The 27255-nt window shown below is 44.7% G+C and overlaps 1 protein-coding gene across 1 annotated transcript in view; it reads right to left on the bottom strand.

The window, feature by feature from the left end:
• Positions 1 to 27255, bottom strand: part of BCR (BCR activator of RhoGEF and GTPase) — a 93828-nt gene that overhangs the window by 36505 nt on the left and 30068 nt on the right. Inside the window, exon 2 of the mRNA XM_033075743.2 lies at positions 10465 to 10649. Coding sequence (XP_032931634.1) covers positions 10465 to 10649 — 185 coding nt within the window. The remainder of the gene's footprint in view (positions 1 to 10464; positions 10650 to 27255) is intronic.

Genomic DNA, 27255 nt, shown 5'->3' with positions numbered 1-27255 from the left:
AAAAAAATAAAGAGTGGGTTGCAGGAAGAGTAAGAAAAAAAACCCCAAGAATGAGGATGGAGAGTAAAAGACCATTCAGCTGACCAGAACACACTTGTTTTTTTATTTACTTTGAGACTAAAAACCAAACAAAAACATCCACCTGTGCTCAACATCTTGTTTCTAGAAATATGTAAATAAAAAACATTAAAGAAATTTTTATTTACCAGCAACTGATACCACTTAGGTTATTTACAGGTTTCAGCTTTAGTCATCCAACTGAGGTGTCTCAATTGGGTGCCCAGACCTCTTCATAAAACACAAAACATGGAACTTAAAAATTCAGTATTCATCCTCCTAACCAAAGCTTAGGGCCCTTGTTCAGTGCAATGCCCTCCCTCCTCCCACAGGAGCTCTCCAGAGCTGTGTTTCTGTGGGCAGACAGGATCACTCCTCTGCACTGCCCCAGGTGTGCATGAGCACACCACAGGCACAGCCTGCCCTGGCTCCACAGGGCTGCTCCTCCTGCTGCTCTCTGCTATTCCCTAAGAGACTTTTCAGTGCCAGCTTGCACAGTGTCTATTTTTAGTGAGAGGATGGAATAATCAGCATGGCTTAGAATACACATGCTCCTTTTCTTATTGGGATTCCATGAAGGAGTTCTTAACCAAAACAACTGAAGAGAAGAGAAAAAAGCCCCACATGACTACATCCAAGGGCTAGTGGGGAAGACTAGCATAAAGTGCTAAGAAAAGTAGTAATCCTTTCTGTTGAATTTCAACTATCCTTCCTCTCAAAACTGTCACCTTAAAAAGCATTTAACCTGATAAAGTGAAACTGAGTGTTTCCAAAAACTCTAGAAAAATTTGGTCAAGCAAGAAGGTTACAAATAATGAGAAACATCCCCCTTTTATAGAGACCTATTCCCAGTTCTTTTTATTTCTGCCATTCACAGAAATAGCATTTTAGAACTCTTGCAACCTTTTTATGTTGTTAAACGTCTCTAAGAATAGAGTCAGAAGTTGGCTCTGAAAGGGTACATGCTTTTTCTAGAGATTTGGGTCAGTTTTTTGAGGCTCCATCCTACTCTTAATATCCAGAAGAATTTTCAGCTTTTGATTTCACAGTGGGAGGATCGGGAAGCAGAGCAGTACACTCCACTCTAGTGACTGAATGCACAGTCCTATAGCTGCCCCAAAAAAGCTCCACTTAGTTTAGGAGCTTTAGGTCCTCTGCAGATGTTCAGATGAGGTACCTGGGCTAGAGGTTCAGTCTGCAGGAACTATCACATCCTGAGTGTGACTCTGAGCCTACACACAACACGAAGAGAGAAACAGATCCTCACGCTCCCAGATATTTCTGGATTCTGTCTCATCAATAACCATCCTGATTTTTGAACAGTTTCATTAAATTTCACAAGCTATATTCTAGCCTAAAAGACTTGCAGCAGCTACTTCATAAAAATTTTGTGAGGTGTCAAATACCACCACCACCTCTTAAATAAAAGTGGCAGACAGAAGCTGTTCTAAGGAAATGAGTAAGACTTACACACATCAGGTACTACATGGAAAGAGGAACTTCTCTTTGCATCCCACCCTCCAGTGACATTCAAGAAGAACCACAGCACCTTTTAAAATCTTGAAAGGGCATCTCAAAGAAGGCAGAAATTTGTAATTCACCAGTCAGTATTCAGAAGACTTCAGAAAAACACAAGTGACAAATTACATGGTAAAATGAACACTGCAGCAGACCCTGTGCATCCATGTGACTGGCATAGAAATGTTCAACAAGGCTGTGACCATTGCTTATGGTTTCTGTACTGGGAGTGCCTGCATGTCCAGCTCATGGACATTTTGTAAGGCATGTACACACACATAATGAAGACAGGCAGCCCCAAGGGGGTTAACAAAGATTGCCTTCATCCAAAGAGGAAGGGATGCAGCAGCCCTGGTGCAAGAAAAACACAATTGCTCTTGGTTTCCAAAGATTTCTTACAACACTTGAAAAAGAAAAAGCGCAGCTACACAAAGAAGCATTGAGAAAAACTAACAGTGCTCCAAAGTCCGCAGTGCTGAGGATGAGGTAACTGGTCAATATTGACACAGCACTATAATTCTCCTCACCAGGTTCTCTTGGAGGAGGTGAGGATTTAAAATTCAGCTGGGTATGTTTGTAACATCTCTAGAGAGCAGCACACAATGACAAGTTATTTAAATACAATTTAAACTTCCCCATCACGACAGTGGCACAACAGTTTTCCTTACAGCTCTGAGAACAGTTTTCCTCTTCACAAGTAAAAGCTTTAATTTCCAAGCCAGCTCTTGCTGGGCACCGTTCTGTTGGAATGTTCATTTCCTCCTGTTTAAAGAGATGTGCTTTCAGAGAGACAAACATCTCCCAGGACACACTGCAGGCCTTCCTTCCTGGCCATTACCACAAGGCCACTGTGCAAAGTCCACGCTTTTGTCCTTTTTTAATAGGGGCATTTTTCCCAGTGCGATGCTTGCAGAAATCCAGCCTCGGCCACAGGCAGCCAGGACACAGGGTAGGGCCTGGCTGTTCTACTCCCTGCACAGCAATTGCTCAAGGAACCCTCAGGGGAGTTGATCCAACAATCAAAGGGCACATTACAAGATTTCCAATGCAGTACCTCAGATTTACATACAGCTTCCTCCAGTGTGAAAAGATGCTCCCTGCTCCTGCTGTGTCAGGGATCAATGCAGCACCAGGGAGCTGCTCAGTGCATTGTGCTGCTGCTCCTGCTCCCTCCCAGGAGCTGTGTCCTGACAAGAGCTCCTGCTGAGGGAGCCTTTGCTCACAGTGTCAGCTGGGGCTGCTGGAGCACCATGAACATCTGGAGAACAGCCCCTGTGCTTTTTCAGCCTCAGGGCCCTTTGAAGCCACTCTTGTCATGAAATGTACTCCAAGACTCGGAAATTCACTTGGTGCCAAAATCAGGAAGAAGAGTATGTTTAGTATTTGGTATTACATCATTCCTCACTTACAGAGCTGGAACAGGCTCACCTGCTCACCCAGAACAGGACAGCAGTGAGCAGAGACTGTGGGACTGTCCTGCCACCCTGCCCACACAGCAGCCAAGCTGTGATGTGCTCTGGGCCAAGGGAATTTCTGCTTTGCCCGTGTCTGACACAGAAGGGAAACAAAGAGCAACGCTGATTCCAAGAGCCCCACTGCCCCTCTGTTCCTGCACTCCAGCCAGGACAGCTCAGAGGGAACATCCTGGGCATTGGTGTCGAGCTCCCCACCAGGACAGGGAGACCTGCCAAGGCTGAGGACTCCTTTCCCCTACCCTGGCAAGAAGGGAGCAGTCTGAAATCTTTGAGCTGCTTGTGGCAAGTGGAGGAGCAGGTACCACAGCTACCAGAGCACAGAGGAGGAAAAGACACCTATTACCCGTGTGCAGATGGGATGTTCCCAGCAGGAAGTGGGAGCAGCCTGCATTGGCAAACTCTAACCACTCAGCAGGGAGTGCCAGGTGGTCAGCAGTCCAGCCCATGCTTCCTACCCAGCTTGGTTAGCCTGTTTTCCACTTGTACAAGTCTGACTGGTCTTTCATGCTCTGCTGTCCCTGCCTCTTTGATGCCAGCATCCATGTCTAGCCTTTCTCCATTGCCCTCCCATCTTTTGACTACCTCTCTACCCAGAATATTTATTTCAAAATAAATCTTGCAGGACTGTACCAGGGCAGCAGTCAGAGCATTCCTGTGCCTCTGCTATGGGATCTGTAAGGACCCAGAACCTAGCCAGATCTGAATAAAGAAGAAATCAGTGCTTTGCTTCCACTCCTCATGAACTACATTTAAAAAACACCAAAACAATAAGGAAGGTGGAAAGCAGGCTACAGGAAATTACACAGGTATCTCATGCCTATAAGATCCTGGTGTTCTCCTCTCTTCTCAACTGGGTGGTGCTTTTTGCTATTCCAGAACCTTAAAAACCAAAAGACTGAGTCACAGTACAATCCTGCAACCTGAACCACGGCCAGTGAGAGGGGTTGGAAGCTCTGGAGATCTCAGAGCACACACACTGGCCCTGAGCCATGGCTGGGTTCAATGTGTTTACAGCTTGTCAGCCTAAGTACTCCAGTTTACTAACCAGGTTGGCATCGTGTGCTGTGTTCAATTATTGTGAGGCTGACATTCACCAGCTCCAAGGTTTAGACAGATTCAGCTCTTCCTGACTCTGGTTAAAGAACTCAGGGCTTCCTGGTTCTTGTTTAAATTAACAGCAATGATTGTTTTCTTGCAAATGTTAGAAGAGCACAGATTAAGAATCTGGAAACCACAATACGCAAGATTTTGCAAAGAGGTTGCTGCTGGCACAGCTCTATAAAGAGAATCAGGGATTCAAAGTGGGTGTATAAAAGGCACTTTAACTCTTCCTTTGGTACAGGGTGTTCATACACCATGCAATGAATGCATTCAAAGGCAAGCTTTCCCATAAGGACAGCTCACAGCCTCATACAGAAGTTGACAGCCTACAAAAAGGAGAAAAAACATTCAGTTCAATTTATAAAGTGTAAATATGTTTGAAAGCTTCTGCTGGAGGTGTCTCATTGTCTTGGTGATATTAAAGAGGCCAAATTCTGTAATCAAGCCAATCCTGCTCCATGTGGGGAGGGGAAGCAGCAGGGAGAAGAGCCAACATTATTTATAACATCAGTACTGGTGTGCCAGCTCTCCTCAGGAAGGGCTGTACATCCAGGCAGAGCCCTTAAGGAGCAAAGAACTGGAGAATAAAAAGGAAAAACTGCATCTGTTGGGGGTGGCGAGGGAAAAGTGACAGTAAAACAAAACAAACAAACCATTTCAAATACAGAGAGGAAAAAGGAGAATGATTAGAAGTGCTGGAGGGGGAAGGACAAGCCAGCAAGAGTGGCACCAATAGGAGCAGTAATCCCATTTACTGCTGTAGCTTCAGAGGTCAGCTCTGCATCCCTTGGGACCAAGCTAGGAGCAAAACCCACACCCTGCTCTTGCTGAGCTGGCAGACAACAGGAACAAAGGGATCTGATCTGAGGACAGGCTGCCAGTGCTGCACCAACCATGGATGCACAGCAGAAAAGGAAGGAGAAATTCTACCTGAAAGTCTCTAAGTACCAGCCAATTTCTCCTCCAAACAGAACTGACAGTAGGTAGCTGCTCAGCTTTAGCACTCCTACCTCCCTTGGGTTGATATATGCAAGAATTGGAGAGATTTGTTTTGTCAAAAGCTCATCTTCTAAATTCCTGAGAAGGGACTCCCCTCATTTCCTGGGGCTGTGGAATGAGCTTTGCTTTTCCAGTGCCTGCCCTGCACCCACCTGCACAGGGCCCCAGGCAGCCTCTGAGCCTGCCTCTGCTGCTGAGCATCCTGAAAGGCCTTTCCTATTTCTGCACTTCCAGGGCTGCACCCTCTCCTCATATGAGGAGCAGCCAGGATGTCAGGGAGTGAGGCTTCCCCCTTCCCCAGCCTTTTTTAGCCTCCAGGCTGCAAGCTACCCACTCCAAAACTCCTGGCAGAACTCTTCTCTTCCAAAGGGTGTCATCACTGATTTTCCAGCTGTCCCTACACCTTCCTGTGGCCTAAGAATAGTGTAGCAAGCTCTCCCTCTGTCCTCCTCTAACTTTATCCAGGTATTTTCTCTGCTCTTCACCCTCACTGTATGGGAAAAACAGACACATTCTCTCTCTTTCTGGAAGTGAATTATCACTATTTTTTTACCAACAGTCTGAGACCTTCTGAAGCTACCAGCAGTGTCTTATTTGGCAAACATTTGGGCTGACATTTTCCAAGAGAGGTTTCCAGAATTTCTGTGAAGTTCAATCACAACAGTTCAGCTGTTACAGAAAGGAAGGTCTGGGAAAACTAAATCTCTTCTCAAGTTAAACAAACAAACAACTTAAGCATTAGTGGAACCTATTTCAACTTTTTCCTCTGTCCCTGCAGGCTTGCTTCAGAGCAAAGTTTGGCAAAAGCACTGGTTTTATGGCAGGACATGCATCAGCAGCCCAGCCTGAGATTCCAGAAGAGCCAGAAGAAATGGAGAAAGTTGGGTCAGGCCCTACAGACACTTGTTAAGGCCTCCTTTCCACACAAATAACAAGTCAAGGGCTGCTGAGATGCACACTACAACTGTCTGTGTTGCTTGATCCTCTGTGGGTCACAGATAAAATTAATGCTGGTGCCTCATCCTCCTCCTGGGACAGCAGAGTTTGTGCAGGGGGCAGGGACAGGTGGGATGGGAATGCAGCAGCCATGGCTGGAGGGGCAGAGTTTGGAGGCAGAGCAGGCAGCCTCTCCTCATCTGCTCATGAGATACAAGTGGTAGGAGGGAGTAGAAAACACTGCCCAGTGTAAACACCACAAACCTCTGGAAGTGAACTGCAACCCTCAATTCTTGGAATAGAATGTGCTGGGAGTTGGTCACCTACACACTGAGAGAGCAGCAGGAAGCCCCTCACAAGTGGCCCAGGAGGTTTCCTACATTCTCTTCTAGCAAAAAATGCTTTGTGTCTCTGAGTGCTTTTGGCACTCTGCACTTTCTCTGTGGTGGATGGACAGAGCAGGTGAAGCCTGATGTGCTGCCCAACCAAGGGGTAGAGCTGCTCTAGGGAGGTGGAAGAACTCAGTCAAACACCTGGCAGAAAAATACAAAGCACAGAGCAAGCCCATGAAATACAGCAAAGCAAAATGCCCTCAATATTCACATAGCAACAATGCAGTCCCCAAGAGGTCTCATGGAGGAGGCAGCTGAACATCACAGCAAAATGCTGCAATGCCTCTGTGATCATAATGAAGGACTCAGATTTATAAAATATAAATTTAAAATACCATGGTTTGCTACATTTTCCTTTTCTGGGTGCCTGACTGGAATACTGTTAACTCTTGGTTGCAAAGTGAAATTAAAGGAATTTTACTTCAATGTGAAGAAAGCTGTGTTAAAAGTCAGAGCCTGGTTTTGCAGAATATCACACATCTCACATTAAGCACCCAAAATTAGCAGATGCTTCTCCCATAATCTGTCTGCCCTGATTACCTGTGGTTGGTGAACATACCATCCTCTTATCTCACAGGAACACTGCAAGGACAATTAAGACCTGTGTGGCATTTCAGCTGTATTTGCAGTTAATGCAAATGAACACCTTTGTACCCAGACTGGAGTTTGCAGTGTCCTGCAAATAAGGTGCAGGCACTAGAGATGAAAATAAGGTGCAACTCTAGAGATAAAATATTGAATCCTGTGAGTATCATTCCCTCTATCCACTGCACAATGCTGGAGCCCACAGGAAAGATGGGACAATTGAGAAATTCAAAGTTATTGTAAAAATTCAAGATTTCTTAGCTTCTGAATGCCTTTACAACCTTCATGTTGTGCCCTGATGCATGCACTGTGTTGTTGCATACAGTTCACTTCCAGACTCTGGTCATAAAAACAACCTGAAATTTTCAGAAGTAACTGCAGGCACCGCAGTTAAAATCGCAAGAAGACAACTTTAAAGGCAAACACATCTAAACAAAACATGTTTTCTGCTAATCAAGTTTAGTGCAAAAGAAAGGAGAAGAGACATGCACCCAGGTAACAATACATGTTATGTGTTTGACACTTGATTTTGTTACTGATGTCTTTTCCACTACAGCTGAAAACACAGCTCAACAAAAGCCATCTCACAGCTCATGATGACTGAAAGTTTAACTTGCTTGGGAAATATCTGAAATTACTCTTTCTGCTTGTCCAGGACTGCCCAGGGATTGTCATCTGTGGACTGATTACAGACAGGATCAATTGGAGCAGTTGAGGTTCATTATTAGAAGTCTAATCTGTATCAGGACACCTCTTTCTTTTGGATGCCATGAAATATCTTTTTATAGTCAGAGAAAAGAAAGCAGCAATTTATGTTAAAAATAATTTTTGAAGAAGCAGCCTTCAAGCATTATTATAGTAACTTTTAAATTAGCTACTGTTAGATACTTATGAGGCAATATTCAAACAAATACAGAACAAGATTAACTGCTGGGCAGTGTCTCCTGCAGGCCTCCAATCACAGGCACTGTCATAACTGGCTCTTTGAAGACAACTCTCAGCCATGTGTAGCCACACAGTGTTTTTCCTTCATCTCGAGAAACATAACCTGAAAATCTCAAGCCAATATTAAAATGGTTTTGGAGCTTTTTGAATTTACTAATGATAATTTCTTCATTCAAAAGCCTCTTACATAGCCCAAGAATTTTCATCTTGAGAGATAAGAAAGCATCTCAAAATGAATACACTAAAGCATAAGCAGCTAACTAGATTCCACACTTAAGTCAAATAAAATTAAGCAAACACCAACAATATATTTACTCCATAATGCTTTAAGAGACCTTGACAATGAATTTTATAAATGAGAAAGAATGAGGACACTGAATCAGGAAGGATTCTTAGCCTAGAATACATCCTGGAAGAGAGCAGAAGATGTGGATAATGACCTGAGCACTGATGGTTTGTGGCACTTCTCAGATTTGCCTTTTGATGCAAGGTAAATACAACTGCCTGATGATAATGGTGATGGTGTTGATTTACATGTACACTGATATCTCTAAAATATCCATAATTATCTTGCATGTCATCTTAATTAACAGGAAAGAACAATATAAAGGAAACACATAAGTTAAAACACTTGGATGAGATATTTCAAAGTGTCATTTACAATGTGGGAATTCAAGGTTGTTTGGCACATTTTCTTAGGAGTACTGTAGGAAGGAAGTGACAGTTGGCTTTGTGCTATTGAACATTTTTATGAATGATTTGGGGAACCCAAAAGTTTGAAAATGACAAAGATATTCAGGGAAACAGCAACTTGGGACTCAAGTGTTCTGCAATCTATTGCAAAAGGATAAAAAGAAATAAAAGGCTGAAAGTAAAAGAGACTAATCCAAGCTGAAACTAAGACATTGTGGACTGTGAAGACAGCAGAGCCAACAGTTCTCTACCAAGGCATGCAGATGACACACTGCCAAGAATACTGTAAAACCAAAAATAGAAATTTTCTGAAGCCACAAGCTATAGCCATGCTACTGAACTTGAAGCAAGACCAAAGCAAGGCAGACTGAAGACTTAAGCCACAGGTCAGGCAAGGCAGTCCCTTCTGTATTTTCAATCTATGATAATTGATTACATAGACAGCTATTTGGTGAATAGTCAAATCCATTACAAGTAGTGGCCACCTCCCACCCAAAGTCATCATATAGAGATGGCACTTTTAATTCTTTACATTCCATTTTCACAGGGTGAAGGAAATAGGTCTTCCAGATGCTTGATTGAAACTCTTAGCCTACTTGAAAATAACTTTTATTTTTCTTGTGAAAGGCAATGACAACTCCCATGCAGACATATGAATATGTTCTGTTCCACAGTCTCCTTTCAAAAACATCTGCTAGTTAGAGACCCTCTCAACTGCAATTAGTCACCAATCCTCCCCACTAAAATGCACAAAGGACTCAAAATTCATGTGTGCAACATTGACCCCTGAAGTGTAGGCCTAGCATCAGCTAAAAGCCTCAGTTCAGCTGTAAATGTCCAACAGCAGCTGGGCAGTGCTGTGTTATGGCAGGTGATATCCCACAGCACCGCAGTCCCGTCTGTCCCTGGGTCTTGGGCTGCAATGCAGGATGTGACCAGCAGTGTGGATTCTATCACCATCTGTTAAACCTAGTGAGGCAGTGATCCTTATCTCCATGGGAGATATGTTATATTAGTGGTCCAGGTGCTAAAACCAGGTGGGGCATTGTTATTTATCTTTTCCACAACCCATCCTTCCTCCAGGAGATATCTCCTGTTAATGGCCATTGAGTCCCAGTGCATGACTGATAAAATTCCATCATCCCATTGCGAGATGCTCCAGCCAGGGGGAGGAGCCAAGAATTTCCTACCCAGATAAATTCTGAGATTTGGAACATCAGAGCAGTTTTTTTTCCACTGGATTTCAGAGGAAAACCAAACCCTTCTACATCATCACTGGACCTTGGGAGGAAAACTGCACCTTGTACAGGAGCACTGCTCCAACTGAGCCACATCTGTCACTGCAAGAGGATGCAGCCATCATTTAACGAGATTGCTACCAACACCCTGACTGATGGGGTGTAAGGTTGGATTCTGACTGTCAGTGTTTAGGGTTTGGGTTTTTTTTGTACTACTGTATTTGCTATTTTAATTTTTCCTAGTAAAGAAGTAGGAAACAGATAACTAGATAAAATAAAACCAAAATAAACTAGATGAAATTAAGTAACTAGAACTAGTTATTCCTATTCCCGTATCTTTGCCTGAGAGCCCCTTAATTTCAAAATTATAATAATTTGGAGGGAGGGAGTTTACATTTTCCATTTCAAGAGAGGCTCCTGCCTTTCTTAGCAGACACCTGTCTTTCCAACCAAGACACCCCGGCAAACCCAACCACCCCTCTGAAAGCACAAGGCCCTGAGTGCAGCAGGCAGGGAGGCACTCACGGATTTGGTGGATTCCAGCGAGCCCGAGGACAGCGTGTCGCGGCTGCCGCGGCTCTTGGAGCTCAGGTGTGGCGAGGAGGACGGCGAGTCGTCGATGTAGGGCATCATGTCATGGTGCCGCCTCTGCTCCTCCGCGCGCTCAGCATCGTACGCGTAGCCGGGCGGGGTCCCCCCGAACGGGGCATCTGCAAAACACAACAGAGCTCTGCTCACCCTGCACGGGCTGGGCAGCACGGCCACGGCCTCACAGCTGCTGGGTCAGCCAGGGATAAACCCAGGCAGCGATGGCTAAACACAGGTCAAGGAGAGGAGCACACAGAATTACATTCATGTTGTCACCAAAAGTTCATTTCACTTGTTCTTTCTTGCATTAGTGGTCATTTAATTACAGCTCTTTCCCTCACATTTTCCTTCAAAAGCATTAGCATCAAAATAAATGCTTTTGTGTCTCCATAAAAGTTACTGGTCTGGGTTTAGGGACCTACTGGGTAACAGGCTCTGGGTTTTCTGTCAGTCAAGAGCTGATGATGCCCCTGCCAGTTTAGGAAGGATAGGGAATACACAGCTCAGGGGAGCACTGTAACTCTCTCCATACCTCTCAGCAACAAGAAGAGTAGGAAAGAAAGGTCCTATGGGTCAAGTGAACCAACCTACCGCCAAAAACAAAACCCTAAAAGGTCCTCTTCTGTTGGCTGCCCCTCCTCCTGTTTTGAGATTAACCCATTAAACAAATAAACAAACCACCACAGTTTCCTTCCCATCTCCTCTGCCTCAAAAAACCCTGAAAAAACACATCCAAAACACAAGCAGAAAAGGTTGGTGGTATGAGGAGTCAAGTTAACCACTTGAACTTCTGCAGGAAAAATCAATAGCAAAACTGGTTATGGTATCTTTAGTTGCTATGTACAGAGACTGCTCCTGCAAAAATCTGTGACAAGGACACACTGAGCAGCTCCTTCTGCCATAAGCTAAAATGCTTTTCACTTCTCTGCACAAAGAAATATCCACAGAGGAGCCAAGTTTGGTGTCTACACAAAGACACTGTGATTTCCATGGGCCAGTGAAGCACCTTCACTTGCCAATGCCCAGAAGTGTCCTGTGTGTGACAGCAACAGCCATGCACGGGCCACTGGCCACAAAATGGTAGAGTTGTTCTCCCTCTTTCAGACACAAGTCAAAGAATGCCACCCTTCTGCTCAAAGTGAAAAATTACCCCAAGGAGATAAGCTAAATCTGCCTTTACAGAAGCCAGGGAGCCTTATGGAAAACAAAGCCATCAAAAAAGTAAAAACAGTTACACTTGAACACAAGTAGAAGCAATTTCTTGTTTTCACAAATATCCAGGTTCTGTAAAAATAATAAGCAGCTGCTGCCAAGCATACTAATAATCCTGTTATACATCACTAAGGCAGGGTGGAGGAGTAACATTTTAAAGCCCACTTTCCTCCCTCACAGTAAACTCAGTTAAAGCATGACTCATTTCAGTAAAAGATGTGAACTTTATGTGGAACAGAATAAAACTTGATCTATGCGGCTTTTTGAGGAGGGAGAGCTGGTCTGGGGAATTTACACAAACAATATACTGAAAACCCAACAATAAACTCACTGTAGATGTGAGCCTCTGTCTCAGCCTGTACCAAATGCCACCCAACTAAGTAACAGCCTGGTACAAGGCCCTTAGGCTGCTGAAGGACTATGGCAACATGATTTTAACAAACTCCATGAGTTTTACGTCACCCACCTGCTCAAGTTATTACCTTGTGCTCAATCTCTCAGAGTTCCCCAAAAGATTTGTTAGATTGTGCACAATCACAGCAACAAAGGGCACTGGGAAGGCGCTCTCTGTTCTCTGGAAGGAACTTTGGTCTAGATGTTAGAGGTTTCCAGAGTCCACAACCATTTAGGAAACACCACAGAAGTTGATTTCCCAAACAGCAGCTTGAATGGGAGCTGCTGAAGACAAGAACTTCCTAACCCAAGAAATCTGTGCTCTGTCACTGACAATGGAACTTGGGGGTTATCCATGGAGGAACTTCAGTGCTGGGCACTTCTGCTGGCCCCAAGCCTACTCAAGGAAGAGTTCCTTTTTCCTGCAGAAGTTTCTTCAGACTATTCTTATCCAAACCAATTTCTCCACACTCACGCAGTAACAAGACAAAGTTGCTGTGTGGAAATTAAGGCAGGAATATTTTTTCCACTCCCAGTGCTCACTCTCAAAAGGAAGAGTTTGCTCCACTTCTGTTAGTGCGGGAGTAAATGTGGACTAAAATACATTAGCAGAAAGGCTTGCAGTGAATAACAGTATTTCCACTTTCCTCATTTTCTCCAGCTAAAAAACAGCTTCACACTTCTACCCCCCATAAGGTGCTCTGTCTCCCACTGCACAGGAAAACCTTCACCTGAAACTGGAGGAAATGACAGGTGGAGGATCAGTTCAGAGGGATATTTATTTCTACCTTTGCAACAATATTCATGTTCGAATCACTTTGCCATAAAAAAAGAAAATAAGTCATCTTGACAAGGAATGAATCTATCAGTGTCACAGACTGCTATGAGTTCTGTTCATAAAACCCCACACAGAATTTAAAACTTTATTTCTGTATCCTCCAGGGATTCTTCACACATTAAAAAGCTTAGAAGTGGTTATAATCCCTCTTCTTTCTATTATTGCTGAATAAAGCACTGAAATCCACCTATGGAGATTTTAATTATCTCAAAGGCAGAAAGACCTTCTTGCTTTTATTTGCCTTTTTTTTTCCAAGAAAGCAAAGTGCTGCCACAGCCAGCACGCAAGCCTGAACACCAGGAACAGAGGTAGCCTTGTGTCTCTGTGATTAAAGAGCCCACTGTTGCCAAGGAAACTGGGTTATTCACATCTCCTCAGCCCAGCACAATGCTCACAGGCTGCTCAGCCTCCACCTGGGAGCCAATGAGCCACAGCAGAGATCAGAGCCAGGAGCTCACCTGCTCTGACACTTGCAGCTGCTCTAGGTGCTGCTATGCTCCATGGCAAGTGGAGACAGCCCATGGGCTCAAGTAGAGCACTTGGTTTCTTAGCCACTGTCTCTGCTAAGGTGAGCATTAAGAGGGTTCTTATTCTCATTTTAGGGCCAGCCAGTCTCAGTCAGTTACTATCAATAACTTTGCCATCAAGGCCAGAGGAAGATGAACCACAGCAGTAACAGGTAAGTGCTGACAAGGAGAAGGGCAGCAAACAAGGCTGATGAGCTCCAACAGGGTGTGCTGAGAGAGACCAGAGAGACACTGAGCACACAGCTCCTGCTCTGCTTCTCATCTCACCAGCAGGCACAGCCCTTTCTCCTCTTTGGGCACTCTGAAAGAGAACTCATCCCACAGAGAAGAGCAGCAGCTGGGGCTTACAGAAACGAGGCCTCTCAGCACACAAGAGGAATTATTTCTACCCCTTGCTCTCTGACATTCCCTTACAGCACCACCCTCCTGCACCAGCACAGCGGGCTGTGAACCAGCTGGGGCTACAAAGGCTCATCATTAATTCACAAATGCTGCAAAAAAACAATCATTTACTTCCACCTTTGGTTCTGACAGCAACATCCTGGCCTTGCTTTGCCTCAGCTTATAAGAGTCTGTTCTAACATCTCCCTCCTCAGTTACTGCTTCCACCCTCTCATCTTATTTTTCATCTCTCTCCCATTTTCATTTTCTTTTGTTTTTCTCAAACATAATATTCCTTCCCTCTGTGACCTTGTGCCTCCCCTCTTCTAAACTGCTTCCCTCCCTCACTGCTTCAGTTCACCTGGTTGGGGGGCAAGGAAGAGTTGACAAATTTACAGTTACAAATTCACTGGCACTCAGAGTGAGCTCAGCAACACTGCTCCCTTGTCCTGTTGCCTACACCCTTCCTGCTGGGTGCCACATTCATTCTTTGGAAATATGAAATCATAGACCTAATGTGAAAGCAGGGAGGGTAAAAGAAATTAACTTCTAAGTAAAAAGAAAGATTATCTGCATCTAATCCACAGCCACACAATGATTCAAATGCACGTGTCATACTTTCACAGCAGCACAACATCCAGAGCTGCTTGAGAGGCTTAGCAGCAGCATGCAGAGAAGATTCCAAGCGAGCTGTGCTCCAGCTAATCCTGCTAAAAGAGCAGCGAAGCCACAGCAGCTCAGACCTGCTTGCCCAAGTAAATACCTAGAATCCTGGAGGGGGAAGGGAGCTGTACATCCTGCCAAAGCCCCACATCACTGTGGCTTCTTTGTGAGTGGTACCAAGGCTAGCACAAGTTTGTAATGTCTACACTCACTCCAAAAACATCCCCACAGCTGCAGAGCAGAACAGAGCTAAGGCAGTTTGCACCCCTGTGTTTCTATGCCAGGGAATGTGTGAGGCCATAGTTTGACAATGCATTGTCTTGGCAGCAGCAGAGTTTTAGGTTTCCCCCACCAAGCCATAAACCACTTCACTGTCCTTTCCCCTCTTATCCCCTTAGTTCTGCAACCCCACAGATGCCTGTGGTCCAGATAAAGAACTCAGCCAGCTCAAAGAAAAATATCCTTGACGCTTCCCTTCTAAGCTGGATCAGCTCTGTGATCTAGTTCATGGCTCAGAAATCCAAACTGGAAGGATACACGCACAGTAGATATGGGCTGGGTACACTTAAAAGCTTCTACTCCAACTGAAGAACATATTAGCAAAACACTGCTTCATTTTCCTTCAGGCTGAAGCTTGTCAGCTCCTGGGATTTACACATGGCTGCTTTAGGGATAAGTTACTGGAATGCAACACTACTTCTATTTTTATTTTTCCTTTGTAACCTTTAAGTTACTAATGTGCCTTCCAACCTTAGCTCCAGCTTTTGCATATCACTGTTTACTTGGTGATAAACAATACAGAAACATGTCATTCTGTTAGTGCTAGCCAGGCTATTTGGAGAAGGATCAGGGACTCAGACCAGTGCTGAGCACATGTAGAAGTACAGCAGTGTGGATGGGCTGTGAATGCAGTTGCCTGGGGAATACAGCACCATTCTCTAAAAGATATAATAACTGAGCTATGGAAAGTTAAACATCTTGCTTATTTCCCTGACATATCCTGAATCATCATCTCCAAACTCAGGAAATAGCACACTCAAGATGTACAATCTCACACAAAACTGAGATCCACAAATTATAATTATGGTGTTTACCTATACCAGGAGCCTGTTCCCCAGGCCACAAATATCAAATATCGAAAGAAAAATAACAGATACGTTTGCCATGTAAAATCCCTACAACTTTATTTTTCTTGTATGGATGAAGAAAAGCCTCTGCTAGGATGTTAAACAGATTCAAAACAATTTTCTTCATCCTTACTCTCTCTTCTCTATGTAAAGACAGCACAACTACATGCAAGGGTATTCAGTGAAACCCCAAAGCCGGCACCCAAGTACAAAACCAATTCATTTAGCAACAACAAGTCCCATTAATTTGTAAACTCATTCTTCAGTACGAGGTGAAATCAAAGACAAAACCATCCCAAGTGAGCTCAAAGCCTGCCTATGGCCTCAGACCGTGTTTCTCCTTTAGGCACATGAAGTGGAGGCAGCTATCAGTGACAGACTCTTGCCAGGCCCCATCACCGGCCACAGAAAATGTCAGAGGATGATCCCTCACATTACTGACCAAGCTGACTGGGAGCATGGGCTGCAGAAGCAGAAGTGCAGTGAAACATAACACAGCTCACCCCAGCAAACAGGCATCAGCTCAAACCCAGAGTTAAACGAGCAGTTTCACACAGGCTGCACTGTCCCTTCTGCAGGAGACCTGAAACCCTCTCCAGGGAACAGAACAAAAGAGAAACAGCATCCCAGGAAGGGAGGTTTCTAAATACATGAACACTAGAAGGACAACTGCATCTTATGCAACCTGCAAAAAAGGAGTTTGTGAATTTAAAATTTCAGCAGATTGTCCCACAATCACCAACATCCATTTCAGTTCTGCATCCTCTGCTCTCTCATTCCAATAGGTAATCTCTCAATCATATGGAGTGGCTGCAGAAACAAGACCTGTCACATGGAAATTTTACACAATGCTTCGATGTCTGCTGAGGAAGGGAAACTTCTCACACGCGAGTCAAGTGTGTGTGTGCATGTACACACTGAGAACTGCCTCTTATTTCTGAGATGGAAGGAGGAGAAAGCAATGTAAGTGCTGCATATGGACAGCTGGTGGTTCTCTCCACCCTCCCTCCCCCGGGGGAGCCCAGGCCATGGATGTTAACCAGCCTCCAAGAAACTTCTGTCTCTACCACAGATGAGCTTTATCCCCATAGCAGACAGCGCCTTTAAGTCTTTAGGAGATGATTTAACTGCAGTCCACTTTTAATCTTTTAGGTGTGTCAAAGTCAGATCATTAAACATCTAAAAAGATGATCAAGAGTTCTTTAATCTGCCCATATATTCAATGAAGAGTTCATGCAGAGACTAGAGGACAGGTCAGATCTGTTGTAGCAGTCTGTCACTGAGACATGTTGCATTTGCTCTCATTGGTGTATTTGTAGGGCAGATTAAACATCCACACAGATCTAATGCCCATGCAAAAGAGGTTCCATCATCCACCCATAATGTGAAAGCTGGGGCTACTGAGGCCCTTCTCCACCTCAGGGAAACCTAAGGCATCCCCTCCCACAGGACAGAAGGAGCTGCTCACTGCAGCTACTGAGAGTCATTAGAAAAATCCAGGAAGCTAACCTGATTATCCAGCAGAGTCCAGACAAGACTGCTCTGTAGCATGCAAACTCCAAGGATCTCCCTTCTGCCAGCACAACTTCCCTGCTGCTCATTTTTCCTCCCGACAGCTCCAGCCAGCAGCCCCGGAGTGCTGCACGCTGAGGAATCACACACCTCACACCCAGCCAGGCCTGCAGACAGGGCACAGCACAGCAGGCAGGGCAGGAGCAGCAGAGGTGTCAATTCCCATCTCTCCAAGACATCTGACCCTTTGGGCAGTTTCAATCCAACTGAAATACTGGGAGGGAAGCACAACCACTGCACACCACAAACCAGACAGGGGAGTCCGGCCGATAACAACAGCTGTGATTAGGAGCAGAACAGGTTACACCTTCAGCAGATGTGGCCTTTCAAATACAGGGTGTCTCCACAGGCATTTGTAAATTTTAGGGTATCCTACAAGCAGTGGGGCGTGACTAACATTAGGAGATGAAGTTACACCCATTGCCACCGCAGAAGGCAAGACTTGAGCATATCTGTGTGACACTGAGTGCCCATGTCCCAGGGGCTGCTGCACACCCTCCCAGGCACACACAAGGTTTAGAGCCCTAAGCAGCAAACACCACATACAGAACAAGGGATGTTCCCAGCATGACTGCCTGCAAACATCTTGCCAACAGGTAAAGATAGAGAAATTTGGTCAAGGCTGAATTACACAGGTAGCACCCACTCAAGGGAGTGTGAATACTCACAGTGCAGGCCAGGGCCCAAAGCACTGAAACTCCTGTTACCTTTTTTCTTTTTTCACTGTTCCTCCTGTTTTCCACTGAACGATAACGGCACAACACTACACCCAATAACATGGAAGAATAACTTAGGTTCCTGCCTTAGAGACAGCAGAAGATGAATCTCTTTCTTTACTGCATCTATGTCTTTAGATTCTTCTCCAGTTCTATGGTTTTTCAGGCAAGTTGGAAAAGTGTCCATGTTCAGCTCATATTGGCAGTCAGGCCACTGGATGTCCTTGGCAAGGGAAACCCCAAAGCACACTGGAACACTTTTGCAGTTTTCTTTTCCACTCTTTACTCAGGATTGTGCACCAAGTTTAGATATCCTCATTTACTACAAGTCTAACAGGCAGAAAGCAAATTTTAGGCCTGGTTGTTTACATGTGGAGATTTTTCAGCACAGAGATGCATGGGCAGGCAGCTACATTCAGAAGTATGTGTGGCTTTGTGCCAAAGGCACCAGGAACTTCAGCATTGACTAGATCAGAGCTGCAAACTGACTGAAAGACAAAAAATGTTCACATGAAAAATAAGGCAAAAAAAACACCAAGAGCAAAACCAAACAAGTAAACAACCACAAACCATGCACAGCTGTAAGGAGAAGAACCTGAAAGTCAAAAGTATTTCCCAACAAAAGCAGGGCCTTCATTATGAGAGCTGAAGTTTTCGGGTTCAAGCAGTTTCCCCTGTGTAGGTCCACATCCAGCCACCGTCCCCTAAATCACATTTGCAGGGACTATGGCAAACCACAGTAGGAGCTGGCTAAGCTACAAATAACTGCAAAGAGTGCTATTTGACAAGCCAGAGCAGTTCCTATTCCATTCCACTGATCCTCTCCAAACAATGCAGCAGTGTAAGAGCACAGAGGTGGGATGCAGCAAATGTGACTGCTCAGGTCAGCACTACTGCTGTGCTAAATCTACAGCCTTCACTTCAGTTCTAAAAAAACAGCATCAGTAACAAAGCCCAAGCAGAAACTGCATGTACTGACTGCATTGGGAGGGCTGCTGCTCTCCAGTGTGGTTCTGTCATCTGCTAGGTGAATGGAAGAAAATTCCAACCATGACCAGCATAATATTTACTATTTCACTCTTCAGAGCTGTCTCAGAGTTTTGCAGTCACTTCAAACAACATTTGGCAACAGGAATCTCCAGAGAACCAGATTATAAAATTAATTAAACAAAATGGAGCAATTCTCACCCCATGATCTCTTAAAACCCCTCCCCATTTCCATGTACACCTTTTCCTGTATTTGACTAGAGCAGACCAACAGTCCTGGCATGTGGAGAGGAAAGGGCCTGTTCAAACAGGAGTTTAACTGAGCTGACAGTTCTGTGAGAAGGGAAGGGAGGGTCAGCCCTAGGCAGTGGGGGGTATTAAAGTCTATTTAAAAGAAACAGTAAAATGTCTGATAGAAACACTGCTCTGTTTCTACATCTTCAACCTCTTTCAGGATGAGTTGCTTTGGCTTTATTTTTTTGCAATATTGTTTGGTTTCCTCGCTAGTGCAGCTGGGACACTAAGAAGCCAATGAAAGGTAGCTGCCCTCTTCCTGTTTACACTGTAAATCTACCCATTGAAATCTTACTTGTAACATTGTGAAAAATAAGCTATTGATTTACTATCTTGGCCTAGAAAAAGCAGCCCAAGCTAAATGCCTTGCTAGGCAGATGGTTCTGCCTACACCACTGACAACCCCTTCTGAACACAGCTGCTGCCCAAGCTCAGTGCCTTCCTGTCATCTGGCTGGAGAAGAAAAAACATTTTTGTGTCATTCATAATCATGGCAAGGTAGTTATAGGAACTTCTTTTAATTAAAGATGCTGAAGGTGGAACACAGCTTCCCACCAGCCTTACTAAACACTGTCTTCTCCCCAATCTCTTTCCCCTGAAACCACTAGTTTAAGATGAAGGCCAAGGTCTGCTCTGGGTTAGGAAGTTCTCAGCTGACACACCTCACCACCTTTTTCACAAACTGTGCTTCTGTGTGGAACCTGCTTTTAGAAGTGAAAGTCCTCTCATTATTAAGAGTAAATTTAGAAAACCAATTCAAGAACAAGCAGCACAGTTGTGCCAGAGCTCTCTGAGAAGATGAAAAGCAGATGAGAGCAAAGACCTCTCAGTCTGAGCTCATGTGTACTTCATCAGACACCAACACCACTGGTTTACACTTCAGCATCATTGACTGATCCACTGCTGTTCAGATTTTATTAAAACATAGGATAAGAGGGAGCTTCTTTTGGTAACACAGATGTGTTACACCACCACTTCATCAAGCCCTGCCATCCCACAGCACGAATGAGCCAACAAGGCATTTTGAAGCCAAGCCAAGGGGAAGCACTAAATGCCAATGAATTTCAGCCAAAGGAAAACAGGACCACATGACAACTGTGTCCCAACTAAGACAAAACAACCTGTGTAGATGATGGTGTCCCCCAAGAGCTTTGTTCTGTACCCAGACTTGTACACACAAAGCAGAGTTCCCTCTCAGACAGCAGCTCCCAAAGCAGACTGAGTGTTCTCAGGCCCAGCAAGTCAAAGCAGTTTCACTCAAGTAACTTTGCACCCAGGCCAAGAACTGAGCTCTTGCAGCTCCCTGGTATTTCGAGGGGAGCTGTGGATATGCAGGGATACACAGAGCCAGGAAGGATCAGAGCCTGGCTGTCTGAACAGACACACACACATTCCTCAAGGACACCCAAAAGCTGCAACTCAGCTCAGCTGGTGCAGCAGAGGGCAAAGTAGGAGAAGGACTTACCTGTGAAAGCAGCTCTGTCCAGAGCAGCCTCTGCACTATTGCTGTACTGCAGGTGATGGAGCCAGGGACTGCCCGCAGCAAGGACTCACCCCCAGGCAAGTCACACAATAAACAGAGTTTCTGGAGAGTGTGATTACACATCCCACATCCCTGCACAAGACCTCCTTCCCTTGAGGTGAAAAAAGCTTGTTAAGGAAACACTCTAGACACAGAGTTAAAAACCACAAAATATATACACCAAATGTCTGTACATAAACACACACACTATATATATACACACACATATATATATATATATACACACATACACCCCACAGAAGAAGACTGATCAGTTGTCCCAGCTATCTGGGAGCAGGATTTGGTCTACCAAAATACAGACTGAACCCAAGCAATCCACAGCAGACTCCTACTGAGCAGCCTGCACAGCAGGGTAAGATTTTAAAAGATTAAGCAGTACAGCATGGACAGTCACACACAGAGCACACACAGCCAATGATGATGCTTGCTGCTGTTAACCCTGTCGTTTCCAAATTCTACTGCTTCATAAAAACAGGTGAAGAGTCCAAGCAGCTATTTCAGAGCCTAAGAGAAGTCAGAAGCAGGGAACTCTCACAGGACCCAGTTTAAAGGAAGAAAACTTTAAAACCAATACTGCAGCAAAAGAAATGCTTTCTCCATATGGCTTTGGAATTACTTTCTCCTTTTATTTCCAGTGGCACACCCCTCCCAAAAGAGCCAGACAACTATCCTTCAAGCTGAAGCATTGAAATTCCAGAAGGAGTGATAATCACAGTGGTCTGACACTGGCACTTAAGGCCTTCTTCTGATTTCAAGCCTGGAAAAAAAATCAATTATTTACCAGAATTACAACCTACTTAGCAGATAATAGCCTGGGATCTTCTCCCCCCCACCTTTAAAAGCAACATTTTGCTAGAGAACAAAGCATTAAAAAGGAAAGCATGTGGGAGTAGCAGGAGCAGGGGCTGTTTGCAGGAGCTCTCAAGCCCCAATGCACCCACATCACCCTGGTGATGAGAGCAGCTCCCCTTGTGCCAGGGACCCCTGAGCCCTTGGCTTTGGCCAAGCTGAGTGAGCTGCCTGCCTGCCTGGCACTGGCACCACAGCAGTGCCTGTGGAAACCCTGGCTGTGACATGTTCTGCATGAACTGACACTGCAATCAGTATTTGGAGAGGAGAACAGATCTACAAACACAGAAACACAAAGAGAAGCTCTATGGAGGGCAACTTATAATTATGAAGAGAAAAACTTCAAATATTTGAGACAAGATCCAAAATCTTCAGGACACTGAGCTTCCAAAAGCCCTTTATGTCAGGCAAGAGATAAGAGAACTTGGTGCCAAAATGCATTCCAAGTACACATATGGTCTTGGCACTTTAACCAGACACCTCAGAAAGAACATAGACCTAAATGACTCTTGGGTGTCATTCAATTCAAGTTAACAGAGGTGAGGATACAGAAATTCACAGTAACTTGTATTGCAGTGGAAGGTACTTTAACCCCACCTATTCCTAAGGAACTGATTTAGAAATTATGTCAACCTAAAGTCCTTATATAGTCCAGAGGCAAACAAAAATCTTAGATGGGATAAACTGCTTACTGGAACGGGATCAATCACTTGTCAACAGAAGAAATCCTCACAGTTATGCTCCCACTGTCACAGGGAGAGGATCCAGGCCATGGTTTCTGACTTGACTGGACCATTTTGAAAGGGAAAAAGATTAGCCAGGCCCAGATACTTGCTCTGAACGGAGTAAATTGCATGTACAGCTAATCTTCGTGCCAGTAAGGGAGCACACACCCAGAGGGATGGCTGCACTCCTCCATGCAGCACAGCTGCCTTGAATCTTCGTTCCTTTTAAAGGAAATGTATTTATTTATTTTCATCTCTTGCCTTTCATCCCGTGTTTGCAGACAGTCAAATATTTTGAGTGAAAACTTCAGAGAAAAGCCTAACCATCTTTAAATGGAACACACGTACAACCAGAAGCAAGTAAAACACAACAGGGGAAATTAAAGGAACACTTGTACATCAGCACTATATTTAGATACTGCTTTACTGGGACTGTTACAGAAACTTGGAAGACGTGTTGTGTTGATGCTTGGTCCAGCCCTAAAAAGCTTCAAGCAATTTGCCACAGCCCTGAAATAGAAGTTCTGACGTTTCAGGCTGCAAGCTGCACAGAGCAGATACTGTTCAACAGCACAGTCACTGTTTTCTACAAAACCTCTGCACGCCGCTACACTTCCTGCATTAATGCTTCCTTTAATTTCCAGCAGTGATTTTAAACAACAACTACACTGTCTGACAGACTCACACACTTCGATAGGTTTGAAACACTGAAGAATTAATGGGATAAGACAAGATTCCTGTCAATATTACTCCAGCAGAAAGACAGAAACACTACTTCTAAGTTGCCATATGGGACTAGTCAGACAATTATTGCAAGCACAGCATCCACTCACATAAAGAGGAAAGTTAGATCCTGCCCCAGGAACAGGGTTTGACATGCAGTTCCCAAAAAAATAAGCCTTAACCTGGGGATTTGTTTTACTTCTTCAGAGTGGGGCATGCCCCAGTCCAGATTTTATATAGCTTATAAAATGCACCCACCCAGCACAGTGGGGACATATTTCATTACAAAAGCTGTATGTGGCAATGGAAACCCTGTTCAGAACATCATTACCATAAAACAACAATCACCATCTTCAAGGGGCTCCTTTTCTGTCCTAAATGTTAACTTCTTCTAAACCCAAAAACACTTGAGAAAAAAAAAGAAATCTTGGGAAGGTAAGTTAAAATGAGGAATTTCTGGGACCATACTGGTACCTCACAAGCCCAAGAAACTCATGAAAATAAGACTTAGACTCAAGCTATTTGAGCAAATTTTAGCCTAGATCCTTGGCCAAGAAGCTTTCAATCAAATAAGTGTAGACTATAAAACCAGCAGGTGTTAAAGATGCCACAGAGAATGACATCAAGTTGTAATGGAAGGAACACAGTTCACACAAAAGAGATGACAAATATCCTCAGGCCCTTTCCTCCTGTTAAGAATCACAACCGTTTAAGCTGTTAGTTTCACATCAGCAGCCCAGGGCTTGGGGACCACAAGTAGTGACACACAGCAGGAGCTGCAGGAAGTGAAACAAGCCTCTGTGTCTCTTCTGTCCTAAAATAAAAATGGGCTGGGCCTCAGTACTTTATAAAGGCAAAGCTGTCTGCTAACAGCAGCCTGGTGGAGATGAAAGACGATGGAATAGCTTCATTTTTGTTTAAGGGTTTGTTTTTAACAGATGGGAACAAGGAGAACAGAAACAAAACAAGCATAACTCACTCCATTTGCATATTGCTCCTGCATGTAGCAGCTCAGAAAAAAATGCAAAGTTTCATAATCACCTGCACTGCTGATCCATGTGTATTAATTAATTTAAACACAAAGTTTCCATGAAGCTGAAGGTCCAACTCAGTGAGCAAGGTGAGCACTTCCCAGGTAAAGCCAGTGTACCCTTGTGCCCAGTCACTGCACTCCAAGTTAAAGCACTCAACCCCAGCTGTGTGCCAAGCAGGTGGGTTTGCCTTTGGTTACCATGTCCCTCTTCAGCAGGAGCAGAAGGACCAACACTCTGTCCAACTCTGCTACAAAGCAGCTCTCCAGCACCTAGGATCAGCCCCTGATGCTGACAAATGGGAAGGGAACAAGAAGAGTAAAACCAAAAAGCACAGCTGAGCCTTATCAAAGGGTGGCACTATAGTGGCCTGGCCATCACATAACCTGCATGCTCACCACAGGACTTGGTTCCTTGCCCACCATCCCTGCTCTCTGTCCTGGAGATTTAGTTTGGGACTAAACCTGAAGTTCCCTTGAAGTCATGCACACACTGCTGTGCCTCAGAGGGGTACAAAGGGAGCAAAGGCAGTGAGAGTCTCAGGACATGAAGTGCTCACAAAGGGACTGTTTTAATCAAACACCGCAAAGTATCCCTGCTGCTGATGAGTCTTGGTTTGGAGGATTTGAGCCTAACACGTGGTCCCTCCTTCCTGTGCTGCCTCTCTCTCCTCCCAGGGAAGGATGAGCACTGCCTGATGGATCCCTAGCAAAGAGCAGCCACTATTCCTTTTCTGTATCTGTTCCTTGGAAACCAAGGTCCCCATGGGACCTGGCAAAAAGCCAAGGGTGAAATGTAAAATTTAGTAACAGTGGGATCTGCAGCACAACACTCTCACAGCACACAGACTTTTCTAAAGGGATTACTGGCTATCAGCCACGCTCAGAGGGGGCTCTTTCCATCAGGCTGGCCCTTGTCCTAGCAGGAGGGATGGCACAGACAGGAGGTGACACAGACACAACAGCCCAGCTCACTGGGGATGAAGGGCAATGCAGGTCCTGCAGCAGGAGAGCCTTGTCCAAGGACAGAATTAACACTGCAGACACCAACAGTGCACCTGATGGGGCTTAACCCCAGAGCAGCCCTTAAACATGGGAGCTTAGGCCCTGCTCCCACACCCAGGGCAGGCAAAGGGCACAGGTGGAACCCACACAGGACCAGCAGGTCCCAGCATCCCAAGGAGGTCTCACAAGGACATGAGGGATCAATGCTATCCTCAGCAGGTGTGGTGAGCAAGCAGCAGACACCACTGTCACATGGAAGCACAGGCAATTCCATCCTATAACTGGGAGTGTGGAGAGATGGGCAACAGCTGGCATTAGGCAGGCTTGTGCCTTCCAAAGACAGGGTTTAAAATTCACTCCTCAGCTAAAACTTGGAATGACCATACTGCAAAATGAGCTTCCCTCTGGATGTACAACTTCTTATTCAAACCCAAACTCACCTTTCAGGCATATGAACAGTCCAGGATTAAAATATCCCTCTCTCCCAGTAACAGTATTTTCTCTCTAATTTGCCCTGTAAAGATGACAAGTTTGGCTCTCCCCACTGCTGCTCTCTGAACAAAATATAAAGCTTTTTCTTGCCTTCCAAAAAGCTGGGACTCCTCTTGCTTAGCCCACGAGGTTGGAAAAGGCTAGAAAAGTTTTTGGATGTGAATATTCCTGTTTCTCTATCCTTGTTTTGAAAAAATGCTGGGAAGAATGTTACACCCTGTTGCTGCACAGGAGCCAGGAAAGCTGGCTTCCAGCACAGCAGGTTGCCCTATGCAGCTTGGTAAGAAACTTGGAAGAGGAGACTTTCAGTGAAGATCCCACCTCCCTCAAATTCTGCTAATAATCTGCTTTTCCTACTGAATGCTGTCCATACATTACAGAAATCCTAAGAATGCAGTGTGGGTCGTGCACACAGCCCCTCACATCTGGAGGCCTGCAAGCAAAGGGAGGCCAAGGCCATAAAACTTCAGGCACCACTCAGTGAGCTCAGCTCTGTGGTTTAGTGCCCAGCCCCAAAACACCACATTCCCATTCTGAACCTACCAAAATCAGCTCAATTAATGGGCCCAAAAGCTGCATATAAAATACATATTATTTAAGGGAAGCAAGGAGGAGGAGAAGACACAAAGCTTTGATGTCAGGGGTTACTCCCTATCTATTTGTTGGGCAATTTAAATCTCTCCCTCTCCACTGTCCATGGTTATTGAGGTTGATAAAAGGGAAGGAGGAAACGACCTTGGACAAATCCCTTCTGCTTAGTTTCTTTAAATGGTAACAGCAGGTCTAGTCAAACCTATTTCCCTGTTGCCAGTGCTAGTTTTCCCCTCTGTTCTCATGCCAGGTACAAGGAGCATTATACCAATGGCACCAATGCCAAAACCTCTTCCATTCTTTAAATAGCAGAGCCTGCAAGCATGGTCCTGAGCAAGGCTCCCAGTCAGGGATGAAAAGAGCTTACAGATGGAAAAAGAAGTGGCATTTCTGGGGATGTCATTCCTTGCAAGAAAGGGAGCACAGACATCCTGCAATACTGTCCACAAGAAATGGAAGAAAAGACTGAAGAAAAAGCTTGAAATAGAAGTTCAAAAACAGTTGCTTCAAATGGAAGCACATCAAACAACTTTCTTCTGCACAAGCAAACAAATCCCAGTGATTTCTAAATATTCCCTCAGTATTCCATTCAAAGGGTGAGGAATTCCTGGCTACAGAGAATTTTACCTCATTAAAGGAACTGAAACGTTTCCTCCCTTACCTGGGAACACACACAGTCTGTCACCTTTGTAATAGATTATACAAGCATGTAAGTTAATGCCTCTCCTGGCAGTGGCTAATAAATGATCCTGGTAACATCAGAATTATATCAAAATTCCACTACAAAGGATAAAACTAATTTACAGGGAAACAGATTTATGCTGAGCTAGAGCTGCAAATCAGGACTAAAGCCTAATTTAGATACACTTCTGTCTGCAAGGATAGGAAGAAAAATCTCAGCTGAGGAGACATAGGAGGCTGGAAGAGCTGGTGACAAACAGAATTCAATCCAAAAGGACCGGATGGCAATGAGAAGGTGGATTCTCTGAGAATGACAGCTGGAGAAAAGAAGTCCTGGCATGCAGCAAATCCAAGGCACAAAGCACTTTCCACGCCTCCA

The sequence above is a fragment of the Catharus ustulatus genome, chromosome 18 (genome assembly GCF_009819885.2).
Source record: "Catharus ustulatus isolate bCatUst1 chromosome 18, bCatUst1.pri.v2, whole genome shotgun sequence".
NCBI lineage: Eukaryota > Metazoa > Chordata > Aves > Passeriformes > Turdidae > Catharus > Catharus ustulatus.
This window is presented reverse-complemented; position numbering and strand designations above follow the sequence as displayed.